The 20,372-nt window shown below is 38.1% G+C and overlaps 1 protein-coding gene across 8 annotated transcripts in view; it reads right to left on the bottom strand.

Annotated features, from left to right (window-relative positions):
- The window catches only part of UTRN (utrophin), a 525,852-nt gene that overhangs the window by 124,228 nt on the left and 381,252 nt on the right, over positions 1-20,372 (bottom strand). For all 8 annotated transcript variants that reach the window (XM_081250822.1, XM_081250827.1, XM_081250825.1 and 5 more), the window contains one exon: positions 18,160-18,316. In XM_081250822.1, the coding sequence (XP_081106948.1) occupies positions 18,160-18,316 (157 nt within the window). The remainder of the gene's footprint in view (positions 1-18,159; positions 18,317-20,372) is intronic.

Here is a 20,372-nt window from a genome sequence, read left to right as displayed (position 1 = left end):
CAAGATGGTCTCACTCACATGTCTGGAAATTACTGCTGGCTATTAGCTAGAGCACCTCGGTTTCCCTCTATATGGTCTCGAATTGTCCAATAGGCTGGACTGGGCTTCTTCAACATGATGATTGGTGTTCCCAGAGGGCAGAGTGAAAACTGCAAGATCTTTTAAGGCATTAGCTCTACAACAGCTCTGTCCAAAAAAAAACTTTCTAATGATGGAAATGTTCTACAACTATGCAGGTCATTATGGCAACACTAGTTGTGTGTGGCTATTTGGTATGTACCTGAAATACGACTGGTACAACTAAGGAACTGAATTTTAAGTTTTATCTAATTGTAATTGATTAAGTAGAAATGATCACATGTGGCAAGGGTTCCCGTATTAGACAGCACAGCTCTAGAATCTGCACGTCACTTCCATCACATTCTATCATTTGAAGCAAGTCCTAAGGCCAGCACAGATTCAAGAGAATGGAAAAATATAGTCAACCACAATGTCCCTTTGCATGGAGTTTTGGACATAGAGAGCAAGTTTCATTCTTTTAGCAATCGGCCACGCAGGATAAGCGGGAAAGGGAGGGTTGGGTGGGTAATATTGCCCCATGGACTTGGTAATATTTTATAGAAGTTCTCATGAAGGCATCTCAAAACAGTGATCTTTGAAGAAAGATCTGAAGGAAGTGAGGGAGCCAGCCATAAGAGGGAGGGTGACAAAAGAGCGATCCGGGCAAAGGGAGCTATAATTGCAAAGGTCCTGAGGGAAGTGTTTGCCAGGCTTAGCAGGCTGGCACTGTCAGAGCTGAATGAGTGGATGATAAGGGTAACTACTTCTGTAAAAATATTCTATATCATGAAAGTTAGAGGGGAAAAATGCTTTATGGTTGTTAGGAGAGGTACCTGGTAACCACATACTTCTTCATACAGCAGATATCTGGCTACCTTGCTGACTCAGGCTTGGCCATCAACCTAAAAGTTCTCCGTGTGGCAACCTGTCACAAAGCTTATGCATTTTCTATTCTACTACATAGGTGGAAAGATCCTAATCCCCCTCCCAGACAGACACACATAAATGAAGCTTGGGCCTAAAAGACCCACGATCAGCTGTAACAAGAAAAAGATACAGAATAATTTCAAAAAACAAAATTGAAAATTGTATCTTAAAAGTTGTGTGCTCTAAGGTGTTTAATATAAAGGGATAGAGACTCAGCTACCTCAAGAGTCAAGATTAATAAATGAGGGCACAATGATTGTCCCATGGCCGTAATATTTGACTTCCCTGCCATCCCAAGGTGGCATGAGAGTGTATAACAGAATTTTCCAACAAACGTTTCCATCAAAATTAGAATTTCAAAACTCATATTAAATTCATACAGTCTATAAAGAAATAGGCCAGGCACAAGAGAAGACAGCAATTAATAAGCCTATGATTCGAACTCTTAAGGAACTTATAAAGAGAGAGGATAGTGCTAGTAAGAACGTGGTAAGTGCCACCCGTCTTTGAGAGCCGTATAAATAGGGCACTGAGGAAACACACAGAGGAGGGAGGGAGGTGGAGGCAATAGCAAGCAACCTCTCAAAAATGTGTAAAGCGTGTTTTGAAAAAGAACTTGGAATCAGATTAAAGGTAATTAGGGGAAAAGCAATTCGAGAAAACAGAATAACAGGTAAGGTAATTTAGTCCCTCATTGTTTTCCCTGTTAGGTAGCTTCTGCGTGCTCATTTAAATGAAATGAAGCCCCGGAATGTCAGACTGATGAAGACCTGATGCGCATATCAGAATTTAACTAGTAAAACCACAGAGTTCTCATTCTCAATCGTTTCTATGAACCCAACAAGCCCTTCAGCAGAGCCCGCTTTCCCTCCACTTCTCTTCAGTGGCTCCTGCTGTTCCCATGCGTGCCAGGCAGCAGAGTAAACTGCTTCTGAGTCAACTTCAAATGCCTAAAGGGAGATTCTCAGGGATCCCCCTGAATGGTCGGGGAACGTTTCTCCCCACCGTCTATTAGTTCATGGGAAGGGAGGGGATTAAGGGATAAGGCGGTATAAAGAAGTGACCGGCATGGCTTAAGTAAGAGAGTCTTAGCAGTCAATCAGCTCCTCTTCATTTGCATCGTGAACGTGACATCGCTCACTGTGATGGCTGACTTGCTGCCAAGGAAACAGCAGTACTATCTATCGGCTGCTCCTTGCAGCACTGACATGGAGATGCACAGGATCCTGCAAGCCCCTGAGTATGAACACAGGGTCTGAGAGAACCTGGAGGGAGCAGGGGAATCCCTGCCATGCCCTCTGTCCTCAGCTGGCAACTTGTCCCACTGGACTGAGATAGGGGGAGAGGAATGACCAACACGTGGGTGTGCACTAAATCCCGGTGTCATCCCCTCTGCTTTAAATCACAACTGTCCCCTCTCCTCTCTTTAATCTAAAGCCATTATCCGCATTGTCTGTATATCAAGTGGCATCACTGGGATGCACTTTTCTTTAAACTTTCTAGATCATATTAAAATTATATGATCTTTTTGTTAAATTAGATCTTTTTGCTCTTCTGCTAAAAACCCTCCAATGGCTTCCTGCTGCACTTAGAAAAAAATCTCGACTTCCTACCAAGATCCAGAGCTTCCCTACTCTTGAACCTCAACTACTAGTACACCCTAATTTCCAGTCTCAAAGTCTTTACTTCTGTTCCTAGAATATGTCAAGCTTTTCCCACATCGTGGCCTTTGCAATCCAGAAAGCTTTTGCTTCACAGCTCCAAAGACTGGCTCCTTCTCATTATTTAATCTCTGCATTCAGTATGTCTGTTGGGTGAATGAATAAAGAAATGAGTAAACTGACATGAAGGAAAATGTGGGATTCAAGGAAGGAAAACTCCTGGGAAATGGGAGTAGCTCATACAAAGTTGGTCTGCGGAAGAAAAAAGCAGAGCAGTGGGGGAGGAAAGCAGTCATCTCCTTAGAGCTCTTCACAGAAAAAGTTATTTCTCAAGACATAATATCTGTGGGCTTTCTTAGCAATCTCACTGATCCTCACTGGTCAAAGTCAAAGAGATCCACAAGGGTCACCCTTCCTGACCCTTTAGGGACCCAGCTCTAATACCAAACTCACCAACAGTATAAACATCGCCTGCCCAGCAGAGCCAGCCCACTTTCCTCTTTGCCACTACAGTGCTTGGCATCCACTTTGCTGGAGCGTTCACCATGCATTTCTGTCCTGGCTTCTTTGCAGACCTGACTCCTACACCAGAATGTTCTGAAGGTTCACGTCTATGTCCCAGAGGACAGAGTAGAAACTCAATGAATTTGTGTATGAAAGAATCAGGAGGCATTTTTAAAAAGTGTTTTGTGGTGTAGTAAAACCAGATAGAGATTTGCAGCCAACAGCCTTGTGTTAACAGTCCAGTGCACACCATCTAGGCACACCTTTACCCACCACGAGCCCTTGAATTTGTCCCGTAACTTCTCTGCAGGTTAATAACAAAATCATTCTACTAACTTCACAGGTGAGATACTGAATGCAAACATACCCTGAAACTATTCAGTGCTGTAGAATAACTAGTTACTACAAAAATGATGCTAATCGAAAGTCTTACCATCAGTCTCAGCACTTCTCCGAGACCGAGTTTCTTTCCTCGGACTTTATTCACTGTTATTTGTGGGGAAAGTTCTAGCTGTTTTATCTACAGCTTTGGATGAACAAAACCAGTACCCAAACCTCCATTAGCAGGAACAATTGAATTTAACTTTTCTAAGGGGTAAATTATTTAATTATGAGCAAAGCAGAATTATGTGGTCCTCCAAGATTAAGTCAAAATGTTTGGTAAGCATAAAACTGTGTTGTAAGACTATTAAGTCACTTCAGTTTCTTAGAAGGCAAACAAATAAATGTAATGTCTTTTCGTGAACCACTCTGTTCCAGAATAAAACGTCAATGTAAACCTCTGTGGTGGTAAAAATGGTTAGCCAGATTACATCACTCACACTAATTTGGTATAAATATCAAATTTCTTCAACTGATCAGTCCAACAAACAGTGGTCTTTTTCCCTATCCTTCTAGGCACAACTAAATCAAACACAGCCACCCATTTTCCCTCTTTCTTCTTTTTGGGAGAGAACTTAAACTGGGCATCCTAACACTGTTTTCTAAACTCCCATGCTGACATGGAATACTGGCGTTTTAATGCTAATAAATACAAGGTCCACAGGAAAAAGGGACAAAAATGAGAAATCGTAAGCAAGGTTGCAGTGAAACTTTACTTTCATGCATTGGTGGAAGCAGAAAACTGGTTCAATCATTTGGGAAAGTAAGTTGGCAGTATACCAAGAGTCATTACTATGTTCATATTGTGTGAAACAAGAATTTCGCCTTTGGGATTATGTCCTAAGAAAATGATCCAAAAAGAGCTACAAACACAGAAGTTTTCATTATAACATTACTTATGATTTAAAAAATGAAAGCAACTTAAACATCTAACACCTGGAAAATATTTAGGTTCACTACAATACAGTTACACTAGGGATCATTAAATAACCTTGAAAAATTATTGTGAAAATGACTGCATAGCAACATGAAGAAATAGATATGACATGTATCTAAGTGGAAAAGAAAGGAAAAAACCTATGTACCCTATTAAAACTGTGAAAGGTGAATATGCGAAAAGAAAATAACCCAAAATGAAAATGGATGTTTTAGAGTGGTAAAATTATGGCTAATATTTTGCTCTTTATTTTATAAAATCTGTAATAAATTATTTTCACAATTAAAAATTATGCTTTTAAGAAAAGAATGCCAAATGGAATCAAGTTCATTTATAATTGAACAAATTACTACTTTTAAAGAACAGCATTATTAAGAATTACAAATGTGTTTTAGAAGCATACTTTTTATAACAATCATAAAACTTTTGCATTATGTTTTACTTCAATGACCTCTCTGAAGTTAGATTTATTTATAAATGTAATACATGACAACATAGTTACTAAATGAGAGACTCCATATGTTTAAGTCACTCCCTATGTTTGTTAGGGATCTTAACTCATCTAGCTTTTAAGGTGTCAAATTTAGACACAAGAGGGAATCTCAAACACTGGGAGAATCTGGTGGTACTCAGTACTCAGAGGGTAGAATAATAAGCTATATTTAAAAACCTACCTCAACAATCAAAAATATGCCAATTCTTTTCCCCCATAAAAAAATCCTTCCAACTCTAGTTTTGAATAATTTAGGCAGTATTAAGACAGGAAAAAGGTAACCTCTTGGGTAACCTCTTACCTGACTACAATATTAAGGCATAAAGCATAATGGTGTTGATAAATTTTCTTACAACTTCAAGTACGTTATTTCTAGCTCTTGGGGAAAGATTGCTGCTTACATTTCTGCCAGCTATTATCTTTATTAAAGATTCAGCTAGGGCTTCCCTGGTGGCGCAATGGTTGAGAGTCCGCCTGCCGATGCAGGGGACACGGGTTCGTGCCCCGGTCCGGGAAGATCCCACATGCCACAGAGCGGCTGGGCCCGTGAGCCATGGCTGCTGAGCCTGCGTGTCCAGAGCCTGTGCTCCACAACGGGAGAGGCCACAACAGTGAGAGGCCCGCGTACAGCAAAAAAAAAAAAAAAAAAAAAAAAAAAAAGATTCAGCTATTTAAAAGTAGAAATATTTTCAAAATGTAATATTTTTTCGTACAAATAAAAAAGGATTATAGAGAGACAAAGAGCAAAAAGGAACATTCATACCAAAGGACCTGCTGTCTCTGGGTATATTTCATTCACTCAATGTTCAACAAATATTAACTGAGCCTCTAGAATGCCAGAAGTAGACAAAGATACGATAGAAAATAATTATCTTAGATGATGATAAATGCTATGGAATAAAGAGAACAGGAGAAGAAAATAAGAGAGCTTAGGAGTACTGGGATGGGAATTACAATTCAAGTAGAGAAGTCTAGGTAGGCTTCACTAGGAAGGTATCACAGAGCAAACATTTGAAAGCAATGGATAGTTATCCATGTGGATACCAGGGAAAGAGCATTCCAGGCATAGAAGACAGCATGGTACTGTGACTGAAGGCACAGTGTGGCTGAAACCAGCATATAAGAGAGAATAGTAAGAATAAGATGAGCAAGGTGTCACTGGGAGGTAGGTCAGATGATGTAGGTTTTGCAGACCATTGTGAGAACTGTAGCTTTTATTCTGAATGACATAGGAAGTCACTACAGACTTCTGATTTATCTGAATAGGAACACTCTGGCTGTTGTGCCGAGAATAACAGAGACGTAACTGTAGCTCTGAACACCTGGTAAGAGGGAGACAGATTCAAATTCTATATTCTGAATGTAGAACCAACAAGATTTCCTAACAGACTGAATACGCAAGAAAGACAAGATCGAAGGTGATTATTTTTTACCTAGCAATCAGAATAGGATTCTATCAGTTGAAATGAGGGAGACTGGGGAGAACAAGTTTTGAGGGGCAGGTTCAGGAATTTAGTTCAGACATATACTAAGCTGGAGATTCCCAGGTGGAGATGGTATGTAAACATATAAATTTGGGAGTGATTGACATTTAGGTGACATGTAAAACTCATCAGGAGGTCAGATGAGTTCAGGAAGGAATGATACAATATAGAGAATTTGGCATGCCTGACCCCTGAGGCATCGCAATTTCAGGAGGCTGAGGAAAGGAGGAACTAACAAAGGAAACCGAGAAGGAGCTACCAGTGAGGTGAGAAGAAAATCGGGATGGAGCAGTATCCCAGAAGTCAGGTAAAGAGACAGAGCAGAAGTACACTTAGTGAGTCAACAGGAAAGGGAGGACAAATAATGGTCACAACTCAGCCAACATCAACAGAGACATGACATGTTACAATGAGGGACATATAACTCAGAATGGGGACTCAGGACAGCTTACTTATTTGAGGAGAAAAGAGATGCTTGCACTAAGTTTTAAGAGGCTTTTGCTATTGTAAAAGTGTTGCTTTATGTATGTCAAAACATACATTAATGTTTTTCTTTTTGATGCAAGCAGCTCTGGCTATATAACTTGCAGAACGCTGTGCAAAGTGAAATTGCAGGGCCCCTTGTCCAAATATTACTAAGAATTTCAAGATGGCGGCAGTAGAGCATTAAATCAAGTGCAGTGCCCTTCAAAGAACAGAACCTTGTGTGATCGTGACTGCATGGGACGCACACCCATTATGCAAGGCATCTGAACTGTAACAAATAGGTATTGCTGGTACAGCAGGATTTCTTAGCTTCTGGTTTCAAAAAGGCACTTATCTGATTATTGGAGAATGCAAGCAGAAAAAAGAAATGATACAAACATAAGGAGAATATGTCAGAATGTAATTTACTTTTTTCCCCAACTTGCTTGCAAGGCTAAATCAGCATATACAGATCTGAAGTCATTATAGTATGACAGCAAAAAAAGGGCAGCAGAGTCGTTAAATTTGATAGCACTAATAAAGCTACATGAAAAAAGGGAAAGAAAACAGGCTTACTTTTCATTGGTATGCAGACAAAATTTTTTAAATCTCCATAGTGTTTTTAAAGTTTTGGTTAATGCCCCTGAATGAACATTTAATATATAAATTCATTTTGGTTCCACCCCATTGACATAAAAAATGATGCCTGAACCAGAATACTAAGTATGAATGCTAAAACTAAGATAGGAATCCTCTAGCTTCTCACAGTAATAAAATGGTATTCTTCCCTACACTTTAAAAAATATGTGCCCACATAAATGTATTCCTTCATCTAGCAAATATATTCAGTGTTTACTATCATCAGGCACTGTATTAGCTCCTGAACTTATATTTTCTTTTTCTTTCAGCCTTGTTCTACATATAAACAAAGAGGGAGGGAAGAAACATCTCTTGCTCTACTGCATACTCCAAGTCACGCCATGGCTAATTTGGAGGATTTTCCCTCCAGGAGTTTTGATAACACTCTTTAGTGAATTCTTATTCCAAGGTCTCTTCCCAGCTAGAAGGCTACATACCTGCACTATGGAGCTTTTCCAACCTTCCCAAGTACAAACAATCATGATTTATCTGTGTCTCCCTGGCTGTGTGTTCATACTCACATTACAGTGCTTTTGATATCTACTTTAGTCACTTGTTTTTGAGCCTGTCTCTGCCATTAGATGGTGAAATCTGTGACAACAAAAACAATCTTAGGAACTGATGTATACCCAGCCCCTAGCAAAGTAGGTAGCAAACATCAGGTGCAACTCAAAAGTTTCCTGAATGAATAAAAAAACTGTTAGATAAATGAAACTGTCTCTGGGGTAAATATGTCCAGAGGCAGTTCATTAGCAAGGGGCTGTATTGCTTGGTTTTACAGACCTCTACTTGCCTACATCTGTTGTCTACTCTTTAATTTCACCACTAGGGACCGACAGTTATTAGGATGCCTTGCCTCTTCCTCTAAACTCGGATATTCTATGACCCTTTGGGGTGAGGTTCCAATTACCCACATCAGGCTTGGGAGACAAATGCAGTTAACTGAATGGGGTGTGGCAGGTAGGTGCAGGCTCACATAGAGAACTGCTGCTTCAGGTCTTCACACAGACTTTGCTAACACACCTTAGGGGGCTGTGCTTTTAGTAAGAAGGCAGTCAACATAGGTGGCAGAGGCTGAAGGGGAACTTGGGAAACAATCAATTTTAGAAGAAGGCCAATTTTTCATTAGGTAACTTCATAACACAGCAAGACATTGAAATTTCAGGTTTGCAGACAGAGGGTCAGATTACTTTAGTAGGGAGAAAAACCACACACACACACACACACACACACACACAGAAACTAAATTTAATGGCGGAGTGTTGCTGTTTTAAAGACAATGTTATTTTAATGAGTAAGCTTGCAAATGTATCTTGGCAATTCAGTTTAAGGCCCAAATGTCCTGATTCTTATATAATGAGGTTTGAATATAGGAATTAAATTGGGTTAAGCAAAGGACAGAATAGCCCTGAAGGAATGGAAAAGCCCCTAAGATATTGTACCTGAATCATACACTTTCAATTATTCTTGGTGATTTCCTTTTCTAAAGGCAAACGTGTATTATACAGCAGAAAGAGTGTTAGAGCTCTGATAACTGCTCCTACCTAAGTTAATAGGTACATTGTTATGAAAATGAAGTGCAAATTGAATAGCAAAAACTGAATCTGCAATTTTCTCCAATCTACAAGTATCTGACAAGTAAATTCATAACATTACAAATGAACGCTACATACATTATAGGTGCTTTCTAAGTAATTGTTGATTGAATGATAATCTCACACTTTTGAAAGTGAAGCTACATATATGTGACCTCACTTTCCAAAACACTTTTTAAATGATACTACAAATTTAAGTCATTAAGTGGGAAAATTCAACTTTATCAATTTATTCTAGAAGTCATTAGAAATATTATATATTTTAAAGTAGTAATTTATTTTGACATTTGACAGGATGAAATTTGTACCTATGTGAGAAAAAAAATAATATGATTGTGTTTTTACCAAACAGATACCTAAAAGTTTGGAAGGTGATTCCTGTTTAATTTAACAGGTTGACCCTAGATTGTAATGGGGGGCTAGTTTTGCTGGACAGTAAATAGCAGATGTTAATATGGTTTTGTTTAATTAAAACAACCCATATAGCCTAGACAGTTTTAAACAAAACAAAAATGATCAAAACTGTCAAGAAAAATTCTCAGCAATTATGTGAGATGAGATTAGCCACCATTTACTGAGTATTTACTGTGGACCAGGTCTCACGCCAAACAACCATCAAGGCACTTTGACTTATGATTATGATTATGATTTAACAAGTCTGCCTATGTGATGGGTTGTTAAAACATTGAACAAAGTATTTATTATGGTTCTTGCTGAAAATCTGTTAATGTTCTGAGTCACTGGTTTAAACATCCAAGAAAGTAGAGGTATTTAATTAAGGGTCCAAAATATATTGATGTTTCATAATATCAGTTCCTGGAACATTTACATAACAGAAGGGAAAGATGCCAATCCGTGAGTCACCCACTTCACTGTATAACATAGATTTTTGAGCTGAGCCTTTGCTGTGGGGCTTTCTGCTTGCTCATTGCCTAGGACTGCTACATTTTTCAAGAAGCGTCAACCCTACTAACTACTTAGCTTTTCTGATTTGTTTCTGGTCTATGGAATGTTTGTTGTATTTTGGAGCCCAATTTTGCCATGCTTGATTTTCTGTTTTTTACATTTTATCTATAATTATTAGGTGTTTGAGCAGATGAGGTGCTTTGAAGTATGACCTTACAGTACCTCTGACCTTGAAGTCTCAGAGCCATCACCTAAACATTTAAATGTATAATATTCCTTCTAGATACAGTCACAAGCATAGAGCGTTTAGGTATAGGAATGACTAAAATATGTCACTGGAGTAGAGGCTGTGCCTTATTGCCCTCGGTATATTCAGCATCAATTCAACATATACATCATTCCATGAATAGTGGGGGTGGATGGATGGATAGATGGATGATGAAGTGACTTGCACTGCCATTATCAAAGAAAGGTTATGAAAAAGTGTCATTAAATCACTGATGTACATATAAAGGACTAGAGTATAGAAATATATGTGGGACTCAGAAAGCTTTGAGAATATATGAGTTCCCATAAACCAACCCCTTTGTATCTGAGGTGACTGAACACCTATATCTGAGATACCAGAGTCTCTTAACCACCTGTAGATGGTGTAAGCAGACTGGATCCAGGGTAAAGAGATGCAAATGTAAGACAATGTATACTATTTGTGTTCTTTTACTTATAAACACTCAAATATTGTCTTTCAAGGTAATTAGATTCATGATTAAACATATATAATTTGCCTATTAGCCATTAATAAGTTAACTAAAGGCAGTGCATGCAGAAGTGTCTCATGGGTTTGGCCTTTCCATGATAAGCTGTTTTCTTTTATTAAGAACAAGAAATAAATCACCTTCCAGTCTCTAGGCTCATATATTATCCCATATAAATTCTCAAAAATATTGTTGCTTCAATGGTTTCATCCAATTATTTGAGGAGTCTACGTTTTTTTAAGGCACCAATAGGCTAACACAACAAGTGTATGTTATGATGTCAAAACTTATAGTGCCCAAACATAGTGAATCTAAGGAAAAATACAAAATGCAGACACAGAGCAACTAAAATTTAAAATATACTATAAAATAAGTCCTAGTTTAAAGAATAACTCCAAACAGCTATTGCTTATTGAACACTTACTATTTGTACTCTGCTAAGTGGTTTATACATAGTGATGGTCAGAAACAGGATACCAGAGATTGGAGAATATGCCCCAAAGCCTAGTTTATAGGGCTAGTGTGTGGAGGGGGGGTGGGAATTGAAATCATATCTACCTAAGCCCATGTGCTAGGTTCAATCACTCTGTACAGACAGGGCCAACATAAGGTGCCTAGAATACAGAATAATACACCACTATCCAAGTAAGAAGAGCCAAAGAAAAGTTTTCAGTGAAGTTGAAAGCAAACACTGCTGAGGATATGCGTTAAATAGTCAGATGTCTACTTATAATTATTTTCTTCAAATTCTTCATATGACTCCTTGACCTCAGATTTTGACATCACTGGAAGTAACTTCTGAGTCACCTAACAGTTTTCCAGCATGTAGTAACTAACCCCACATCCACCTAAGGTTCTGAGACATAGACTTGTTTTTTAGTTTGTATATAACAACGTCACTGAAAATTTTAATGTAAAACTTAAGCATTAATTAAGTGTAACATCAGCACAGGTGGTTTTCAGCTGTATCTGGTAGATGTGTATTTGTCTTGTCCATAGCAGAAGAACATATGGTATCTCTTTCTAAATTGATCTTTACAAGATTTGTGTACAACGATATTCAAGACTTGCATTTATGTGATCATATCTCCTGGAATAATTAACAAATCAGAGTTAAACTTCTTTGCCTCGTATTTAAAAAGAAATCCATCTAGTAATCTCAAGCTATTCTAATTGAGCTTGGAGAGATTATGTCAAATTAATTCAACTTCCCTAAATAGTGGTGTGTGGTTCAAAATAAAGTAAGTCAGACAGCCACCTGTAAAATGAGAGAATGAGTTTGAAATCAAATACAAGGTCCCCTCTTTCTATAGGAAAATTTTAGAGAACAAAATATCTTGCCTAATATCAGTATCAAACCACTTAAGGGTTGATTTTGATTGTTCTAACTATGTATATACTTTTAAGTCATAAGGCAAGCATTCTTTGAAGTTAAAAAGATTTTTTAAAATTTATTATGACAGAGACTTAAATACCAAGAAGTCAGAAAAAAATTACAAAGTTTGTAATAAAAGAAAAAATGAAAAGAAAAAGACTAAATGCTACATTTAATGCTAAACATATCTGTGAAAAAATTAGTTTAAAAATTATTTTATGTTCTGTTTAAAGCTACATCATAATGTTATAATTGAAGAGAATTCTACAATCCCTTAAGGAAAAAAGATTGGTAATAAATGTGCACACGAACTGAAAACATGCCTGAATTATAACCAACGGACCAAAGTAGGGGATTAGAGAAATGGGTGGTTAGGCAGACAACCAGAGATTTGGGACAGCAATGTGCAGTTCACAGCTCAGCCACAAACTTTGTTGGCAATGATTTCTCACAGCACAGAGAAGACATAGGAACTGTAAGTTTGAGAGCTACAAACATAGGCTCTCCCTGACTGGAAGCTCCATGCGGACAGGGACTGTGTCTGTTTTCTGTATCTGTGTCCTTCTGGTGTCTTAGAAACTGCCAGACACACTAAGTAAATGGTAAGTATTTGCTGGAAGTGAAGGAAGGAGGAAGGAAAACTCAGATATCATTAAATCATACGCCTCTCATTTGCTTCCACTATAAATAAGGGGATTGGACTGAATTATTTCTTGGGTTTCTTTCAATCCTAATAATTGACAATTCTAAGCTGTACACACTCATTCGCACACACACAGACACACACAAGATTTTCCCTGATAAAAAAAATCGGAAGACCAGGGGAAAAGATATCTCCAAGAACATGGGAAAGAAAAATCTTGCCTGAAACATAGAGCTACCACATGAACACCCAAATGGATTTTGATTTTAAGAAAAGATTGAGGATAAATTAGAGAATTAGGTTAGAACATAAGCAAGGCTGAGGTTCCACTACAGTTAGACTATACAATGCCTATAGCTGGTGAAGTTCAGTAAGAAAGGTAAACTACTACAGGTAGGTGTCACATCTTTAAATATTACCCTAATTGTACTAACTATAGTGATTCGCCCTCCTTGTAATAATTTATAGCAATTAGAAACATTACTCTTGGCAGTTGGGAAAGAAGGTTACTTTTGACAGAATGTGACTGTATTTGGAGATAGGGTTTTTAAAGAGGTAATCAAGTTAAAATGAGGACATTCATTAGGGTGGGCCCTAATCTGATATGACTGGGGTCCTAATAAAAAGAGGGTACTTTGAGCAGTTTTAAGACACAGATACCCACACAGGGTACACCATGTGAAGACACAGGAAGAAGACGGCCATCTACAAGCCAAGGAGAGGGCCCTTACAAGAAACCAACTCTGCTTACATCTTGATTTCAAACTTTTAGCCTCCAGAATTATGAGAAAATAAAGTTCTGTTGTTTGAACCACCTGTTTATGGGCTTTATTATGGTGGCCTTAGGAAACTAATACACATCTCCACAAACTTAACTCTGAACACTATTCCATAATTTATATCTCCTAGCATCTTAGCCTGCTTAGTTCTCAGAGTTAAAGATGAAGCTTTTGGCAAACATTAATAATATATAATATTAAGAACACTTATAGTTTTGGATCATTGATAAATTGGAAGGCAGACTATGATAAAATATGTTCTAGAATCTAGAATCAACACAAACCTCTACAAAGGACTATTTCCAGTGAGGATATAACAGTGAGTGAGAACACATACTCAGAAAATCTGGGCTATTCATATAAACCATCTAATACATAACTCAGAAAGTTAAAGAAGTACAGACTGTTAAATGGAAACTCTTGACTTACTGATAAGAAAAATCCCTCAATGGTAGTCTGGATCATGCACAATGTGCTAAATGATAGCTATTGTGATAAAGAAGTAACCTGAGAAAGTCTAGAACCAGGCACCAAGAAATCTAGAAAGCAGGGACAATCTATATCCAACTTACACTATTCCCTTCCTCCATCCCCAACCAAGGGGATTTTGAGTAGTTTTAAAACTCAAAGGATTAATGGAATATGGAAACATCATCTTTATATTAGAGTTCTAAACTATATCACCATTACCCCTCCTTTTTTCACCATCATTTTGACATCTGGCTCTCTCTCATGGTTATGGTGATTTTATTATCCACATAGACAATCCTTCCACTACCCAGCCTCTCAGCTCCTCAACCTGCGCTCCTCTAAGACCTTATTCTCCACCCAACTCGCACAGCTCATTTTAGCAAAAAGACACTGGATGTTGTCATAAACCATAAATGCACCCCTCCATAAATTCGACTTTAGCGTCCCTACTCTGACCACCACCTGTTTTCTTTATAGAACGTGCTCCCAGTTTCCCATTGAACAACTCTTCAGTCCCCCGAAGCGCTGACTTTGAACACTGCTTTACTGCCCCTCATATCTCCCATATCCTCACAACTCCCCTTAGCCAGCTTCAATCCCATGAGCACTCATTATACAACTCCCTTGTATTTCTGTAACTCCCTGGCCCCTCTCTTACTCCATCACATTTGCTTGTTCCAGTTCAGCTCTCCAATTAATTCCTCACCTTCACTGGAGCAACTAAACATGGATGAAGAAAAACATTCACACTGGCTGTTCTCACCTTAAGCTCATGAGCAGTGACTCCAGATCAGCCTGTTATGCTGCCCTGTATTCTTGGTATATTTCCTAGTTTACTGATGCACCCACTTTTACACTACATTTTCTACCTCCTCTCTCCTCAGATGTCCACATCTTCTTCCCTCTTCTTATATTCAGTTGTTATATTCAGTTGTTGACCTTTAATCTTATTTCACTGAGAAAACAGAGACAATAGAAAGAGAACATCTGTATGTTCCCACACCCACATGTACCAATCTACCTTCATCTGTACCCATATATTCCACATTTCTTCCTGTTAAACTGGATGAGCTCTTCTACCTAATACAAATTGTTCCACTTGTGCACTAGATCCCACCCTATCACTGTTCCTACATGGTACCCTCCCTCTTGCGTCACTGATTTTTCCTGCTTTACAGGATCATTCCCATCATCATAGAAACATGTTGAATTATTCTCCATCTTTACAAAACCATTACTTGACCTCACGTTCTCCCTCCAGCTACTGTTTCATTTCTTTGTTTCCTTTGTTGTAAAAATCCTTGAAAGGGTTCTCTATACTTCTTCTATTCGTATTCTTTCTTGAATCTATACCAATCAGGTTTCCAACTTCACCACACCACTGAAATGACTCTTGTCAGGGTCAGCAAGACGGTCTACAGATGGTCACTTTTCTGTTCTCATCTTATTCTGCCTCTCAGCAATATTTGATCCCTGTGATTACACCTGCCTTTATGAAACACTTTCTGCTTTTGGTATCCTAGACTCTGTTCTCTCTTGGCTCTTATACCCTCTGGCTCTGCCTTCTCAGTCTCCTCATCTTCCTAACCTTTAAAGGTAGGGTGTCACAGGGCTGATGTCTTGGAATTCTTGACTCCCTGGATCATCTCATCCAATTCCACGGCTAATATATATGCTGATAATTCTGATTTGTTGACCTTTCCCTCAACATCAGACTTGTATATCTAACTGCCTAATAAGTATCGTAAGCTTAAAACATCAAAAAACAAACTCTTGGGCTTCCCTGGTGGCGCAGTGGTTGAGAGTCCGCCTGCTGATGCAGGGGATATGGGTTCGTGCCCCAGTCTGGGAAGATCCCACATGCCATGGAGCGGCTGGGCCCGTGAGCCATGGCCGCTGAGCCTGCGCGTCCGGAGCCTGTGCTCCGCAGCGGGAGAGGCCACAACAGTGAGAGGTGCGCGTACCGCAAACAAACAAACAAACAAACAAACAAAAAACTCTTAAATTTCCTCCCCACACTGCTCATCCAGCAGTTTCCCACATCTCTCTGAATGATACTTCCATTCTTCCATCTGCTTTGTCCAAAAATCTTTGACTCCTGACACTACGTCTCTTCTCTTTTTTCTCCCAGCCCATGCATCTAATCTATAAGCAAATACTGTTGTTATTTCCAAATATATTCAGGAACCAGTTACTTCTTACTATCTCCACTGAGATATCCTTGTCCAAGTCATTACCACCCCCACTTGGATTACTGAACTACATTCCTGAACTCCTGAACTTCAGGTCTCTATTTGAAAATCATCCCACTTACGGCACTTTCCTAAGCTTCTCCACATAAAATAACACTTCTGCTGCCTATACTATCCCCTCCCTCTCTCTCTCCTTGACCTTGCTTTACTTTTTTCATGGCAGTTACTACCATGGGACATATTATATATTTATTGCTTATTGGTCTGATGTCTGTATCGCTCAGAACCAGGCAAGAACTTATGTTCATTTGTTGATTCACCAGTGCCTAGAATAGTGCCTGATGCATATTAGGCACTCAGATACTTGCTGAATGAATGAACTGACATTATCATCAGCATCATTATCAATATTATCTTTATTATCTAAATGCCTGGGTCCAGAGGGTTGAAGCAGAGCAACTGCACCCTAAGACAGAACAAAACACAATCTAAAACAGGGTAACCTTGGTGGAAGCAGGAGTTAGAACATGGCCAGCACATACTGGAAATGTCGATGTGCACTTTACTTGTTAAAGCTAGAAGTGGACAATCATTTCCTACCTCAAGATTTCAGTTTTAGTCAAAATGGTAGCATACGGTCACAAGCGCATTTTATTCCTTAACAAAGCACTTCTATTAGAAGAGCTTTGTATTATTCTACTTCATCACTAATACCTGAATCCTCAAAAAGGGTATATAATAATTAATAGAAGGGAAAACTGAAAAAAGTAAGGAGAAATTGATTTTCTTAAATCAGTAATTTTAAATCTTCTATCATCATTATTATTTTTTGCATATTACATACCAACAGTGTCTTTCTTTTTTATTTTAATCTTAGAGCTATTTCTCTATCATATTCTCTTTTCAAGTACAAAGAGAAAATTTACCCAAATGGTAACTTGAATAACCTGGTCACAAGCCTTCAAAATAAGATAAATTTCAAGGTCTTATCATTCTGTATTGAAGCAACTTATAATATAGAGGATGTCTTCCTTTAGAAGAAGCATGTGTTAGCATTTGTCATTTTTTAAATGAGAACAGAGTTCTAACATCACATTAAAATGTACAGATTTAGAATAAGAACTTGCATTGCATTTGAAGAGGAAAAATATAACAAAACAAGGTGATATATGATATATGAGAAAATGGGCATGAAGATATATTATATAAATGAATGTAAAGTTAATGAGGCAAAGAATTTAAATAATACAAGGTTATAAGAATTAACATGTCAGTTGATAACTTCAGTATATCTGCTTTTCAGAGTAAAAGTACAAATTTGCATAGAGATAGATATTTGAGCAGAATAAAAATGTGACAAAAAAGGGTCTAAGTTCAGACAAAAACCCCCAAAACCCATAGAATGATCTTAAATACAACAGTCTTCATTTGCTTTCAGATTTATATCTATTCTATTTTCTTACTACTACAAGTCCTTATTTTTTCTACTTTCATTTAATAAAACAAGATAGTATATAATTCTTTATGACTCTATAACTTCTGAATTTAAGATTAACTTACAGTAAAATTTCCCCCAATATAATATATTAATACTTTAAAATCTATTAGAAATAGATAAATTTCATGATCAGCTAAAAGCAATATAGTGCTTTAGATACCTGCAATGTTTGAAAAAACCTTCAGTTAAATATGAAGAGAAAACTTTATTTGAAAAAAAAGGGAGTGACCCATGCAATTTGAATAAAATGCCTAAACACTGATAATTAGCAACAGAGGAGGAAAAAAACCTGTCATAATTGGTTCCACTCACATATTTATTTTATTTTGAGTACTTACTTCACCAAAATCAAAATGAATGAAAGAAAGGAACCCACCGTATGTGATCAACTTACTTTACAATGATCATACTGGAGTTGTAAGGCTGGGACATCCCCTCCAATAGGCATTTGTTTTCTAAGCTCTTCATCTTTCATATTCAGCCATTTGATCAGCTCTTCTAAAGACGTCAGCAACCTGTTCCACTTCTCAGCACTGGCCTCCAAATGAGCCCTGTGAAGAGATAATGCTGACCACATTTAGACATTTGAAATTCATCCAAAAAATTATGTACCTTCCTTTAGCCTAATAATCATGTACAACCAACTAATGCTCACGTCTAAGAAGGAGGCTGAAACTTTGTAAAAAGAATATATACTTCCTGTAAGAAACAGTTATTTTGAATAAGCTAGAATATTAAGGATATGTTGGTAATATCTGTCAAAAGTTAAAACATACACCTCCACACCACAAAGGCATCAATATGAGGTTCTCAAGAAGAATGTCCATGATATAATGTAAAATTATTTAAGCAAGTTTCAGTAGTTTATGTATAGTATATATGCACATTCAAATGTAACTTTTTTCTCATTTCATCTATATATACAAAGAGAGGGATAGAGAGAAGAAATCATATGCATATAAAATTTTTAGAAAGATACATACCAGATGCAGTTACTACTGAGAACACCATAAATGCTTAATTTTTATATATTTTTGTACTAATTGAGTATATGCAACAGGCTCGTGTGATTTTTCTTTCCAAAAAAGCTAATTTGAGGGGGGAAAATTACTAATGTCTTGATTTCTCTTGTATTCAAATAAATTACTGAAAGCAGAACAGCACCAACATTTATCTCAAAAAGTTGAAAAACAATAAAAGATTACTTGGACAGAACACTATATCGTTTATGGCTAACTGATGTCCAGTGACAAATGTTATGAATAGAAAACAACTGAGCAGAAATCACTGCAGTACTTTATACTCTGATTCAAAGATGAGGTCTTTGTTTCAATAATAATTTCTGTTTTTAGTACAGAAAAGTATCTTCAGGTTCTTAAATTATGAACTTCATAATTAGGGAACTATGTTTAGGAAAAACATTTTTTTCTGCTTTATAACAAATTTAATCAGTTATACATATACATATGTTCCCATATCCCCTCCCTTTTGCGTCTCCCTCCCACCCTCCTTATCCCACCCCTCCAGGGAGTCACAAAGCACCGAGCTGATCTCCCTGTGCTATGCAGCTGCTTCCCACTAGCTATCTACCTTACGTTTGGTAGTGTATATATGTCCATGCCTCTCTTTTGCTTTGTCCCAGCTTACCCTTCCCCCTCCCCATGTCCTCAAGTCCATTCTCTAGTAGGTCTGTGTCTTTATTCCTGTCTTACCCCTATGTTCTTCACATGACATTAGGAAAAACACTTTTTATGTGATGAAGGCTTCAATAAGAATAAAGCCTTTGAAAATAGAAAAGTAAATAAAAGACAAATTTGCTAGTTGCTCCTGCTAGAGCCTTGGAGAAAGCCCAAAGCCTTGGAGAAAGCCCTGCCTCAAGCCCACACCACATGAGTTGGATTTAAAAAGATAAGTAAGTCAAAAACAACTCGAGAGACTCAAGGAATCAGTGTTTCCTCAATCTTGCATCACCCCAGTGGACAGACCATGAATGTGGACTTAAATGATAAACTGCATGAAATGGAATTAACTTGACTGTCCATGACCTTTCAGAATGAAAGGGGCAAGGCTAATGGAGACAGACATAAGCCTTGTTACACAACAGCTTCCAAAGACTAAAGATTTATGATAGCAAAAGATGACTCATTTGGGGCAACCCCAGGTACAAGAAATCTCTGTTGACCATGTTTCACATCCTCTCACACCACAACGTTCACCTTAACATTGGCTTATGAGCCCCACTTCCACAAAATTGCTCCTTTACTGAGTGATATGAAACAAGTCAACCAAGCACAGCAACTACTGACCCTCAGACCTATTAGTAATTTCCTTTTTGGACATCTGACCTACTTGAATCTTTGTCTCAAAGCTAATAGCTCTGCTATGGGCTTCCCTGGTGGCGCATTGGTTGAGGGTCCGCCTGCCGATGCAGGGGACGTGGGTTCGTGCCCCGGTCCGGGAAGATCCCGCGTGCCGCGGAGCGGCTGGGCCCGTGAGCCATGGCCGCTGAGCCGGCGCATCCGGGGCCTGTGCTCCGCGACGGGAGAGGCCCGCGTACTGCAAAAAAAAAAAAAAGCTAATAGCTCTGCTATAGTTCATTCAAACAAA

The sequence above is a fragment of the Mesoplodon bidens genome (assembly GCF_964165515.1).
Source record: "Mesoplodon bidens genome assembly, chromosome: 12".
NCBI classification, from domain to species: domain Eukaryota; kingdom Metazoa; phylum Chordata; class Mammalia; order Artiodactyla; family Ziphiidae; genus Mesoplodon; species Mesoplodon bidens.
The sequence above is the reverse complement of the archived record's forward strand: the minus strand, read 5'-3'. Positions and strand labels throughout refer to the sequence as shown.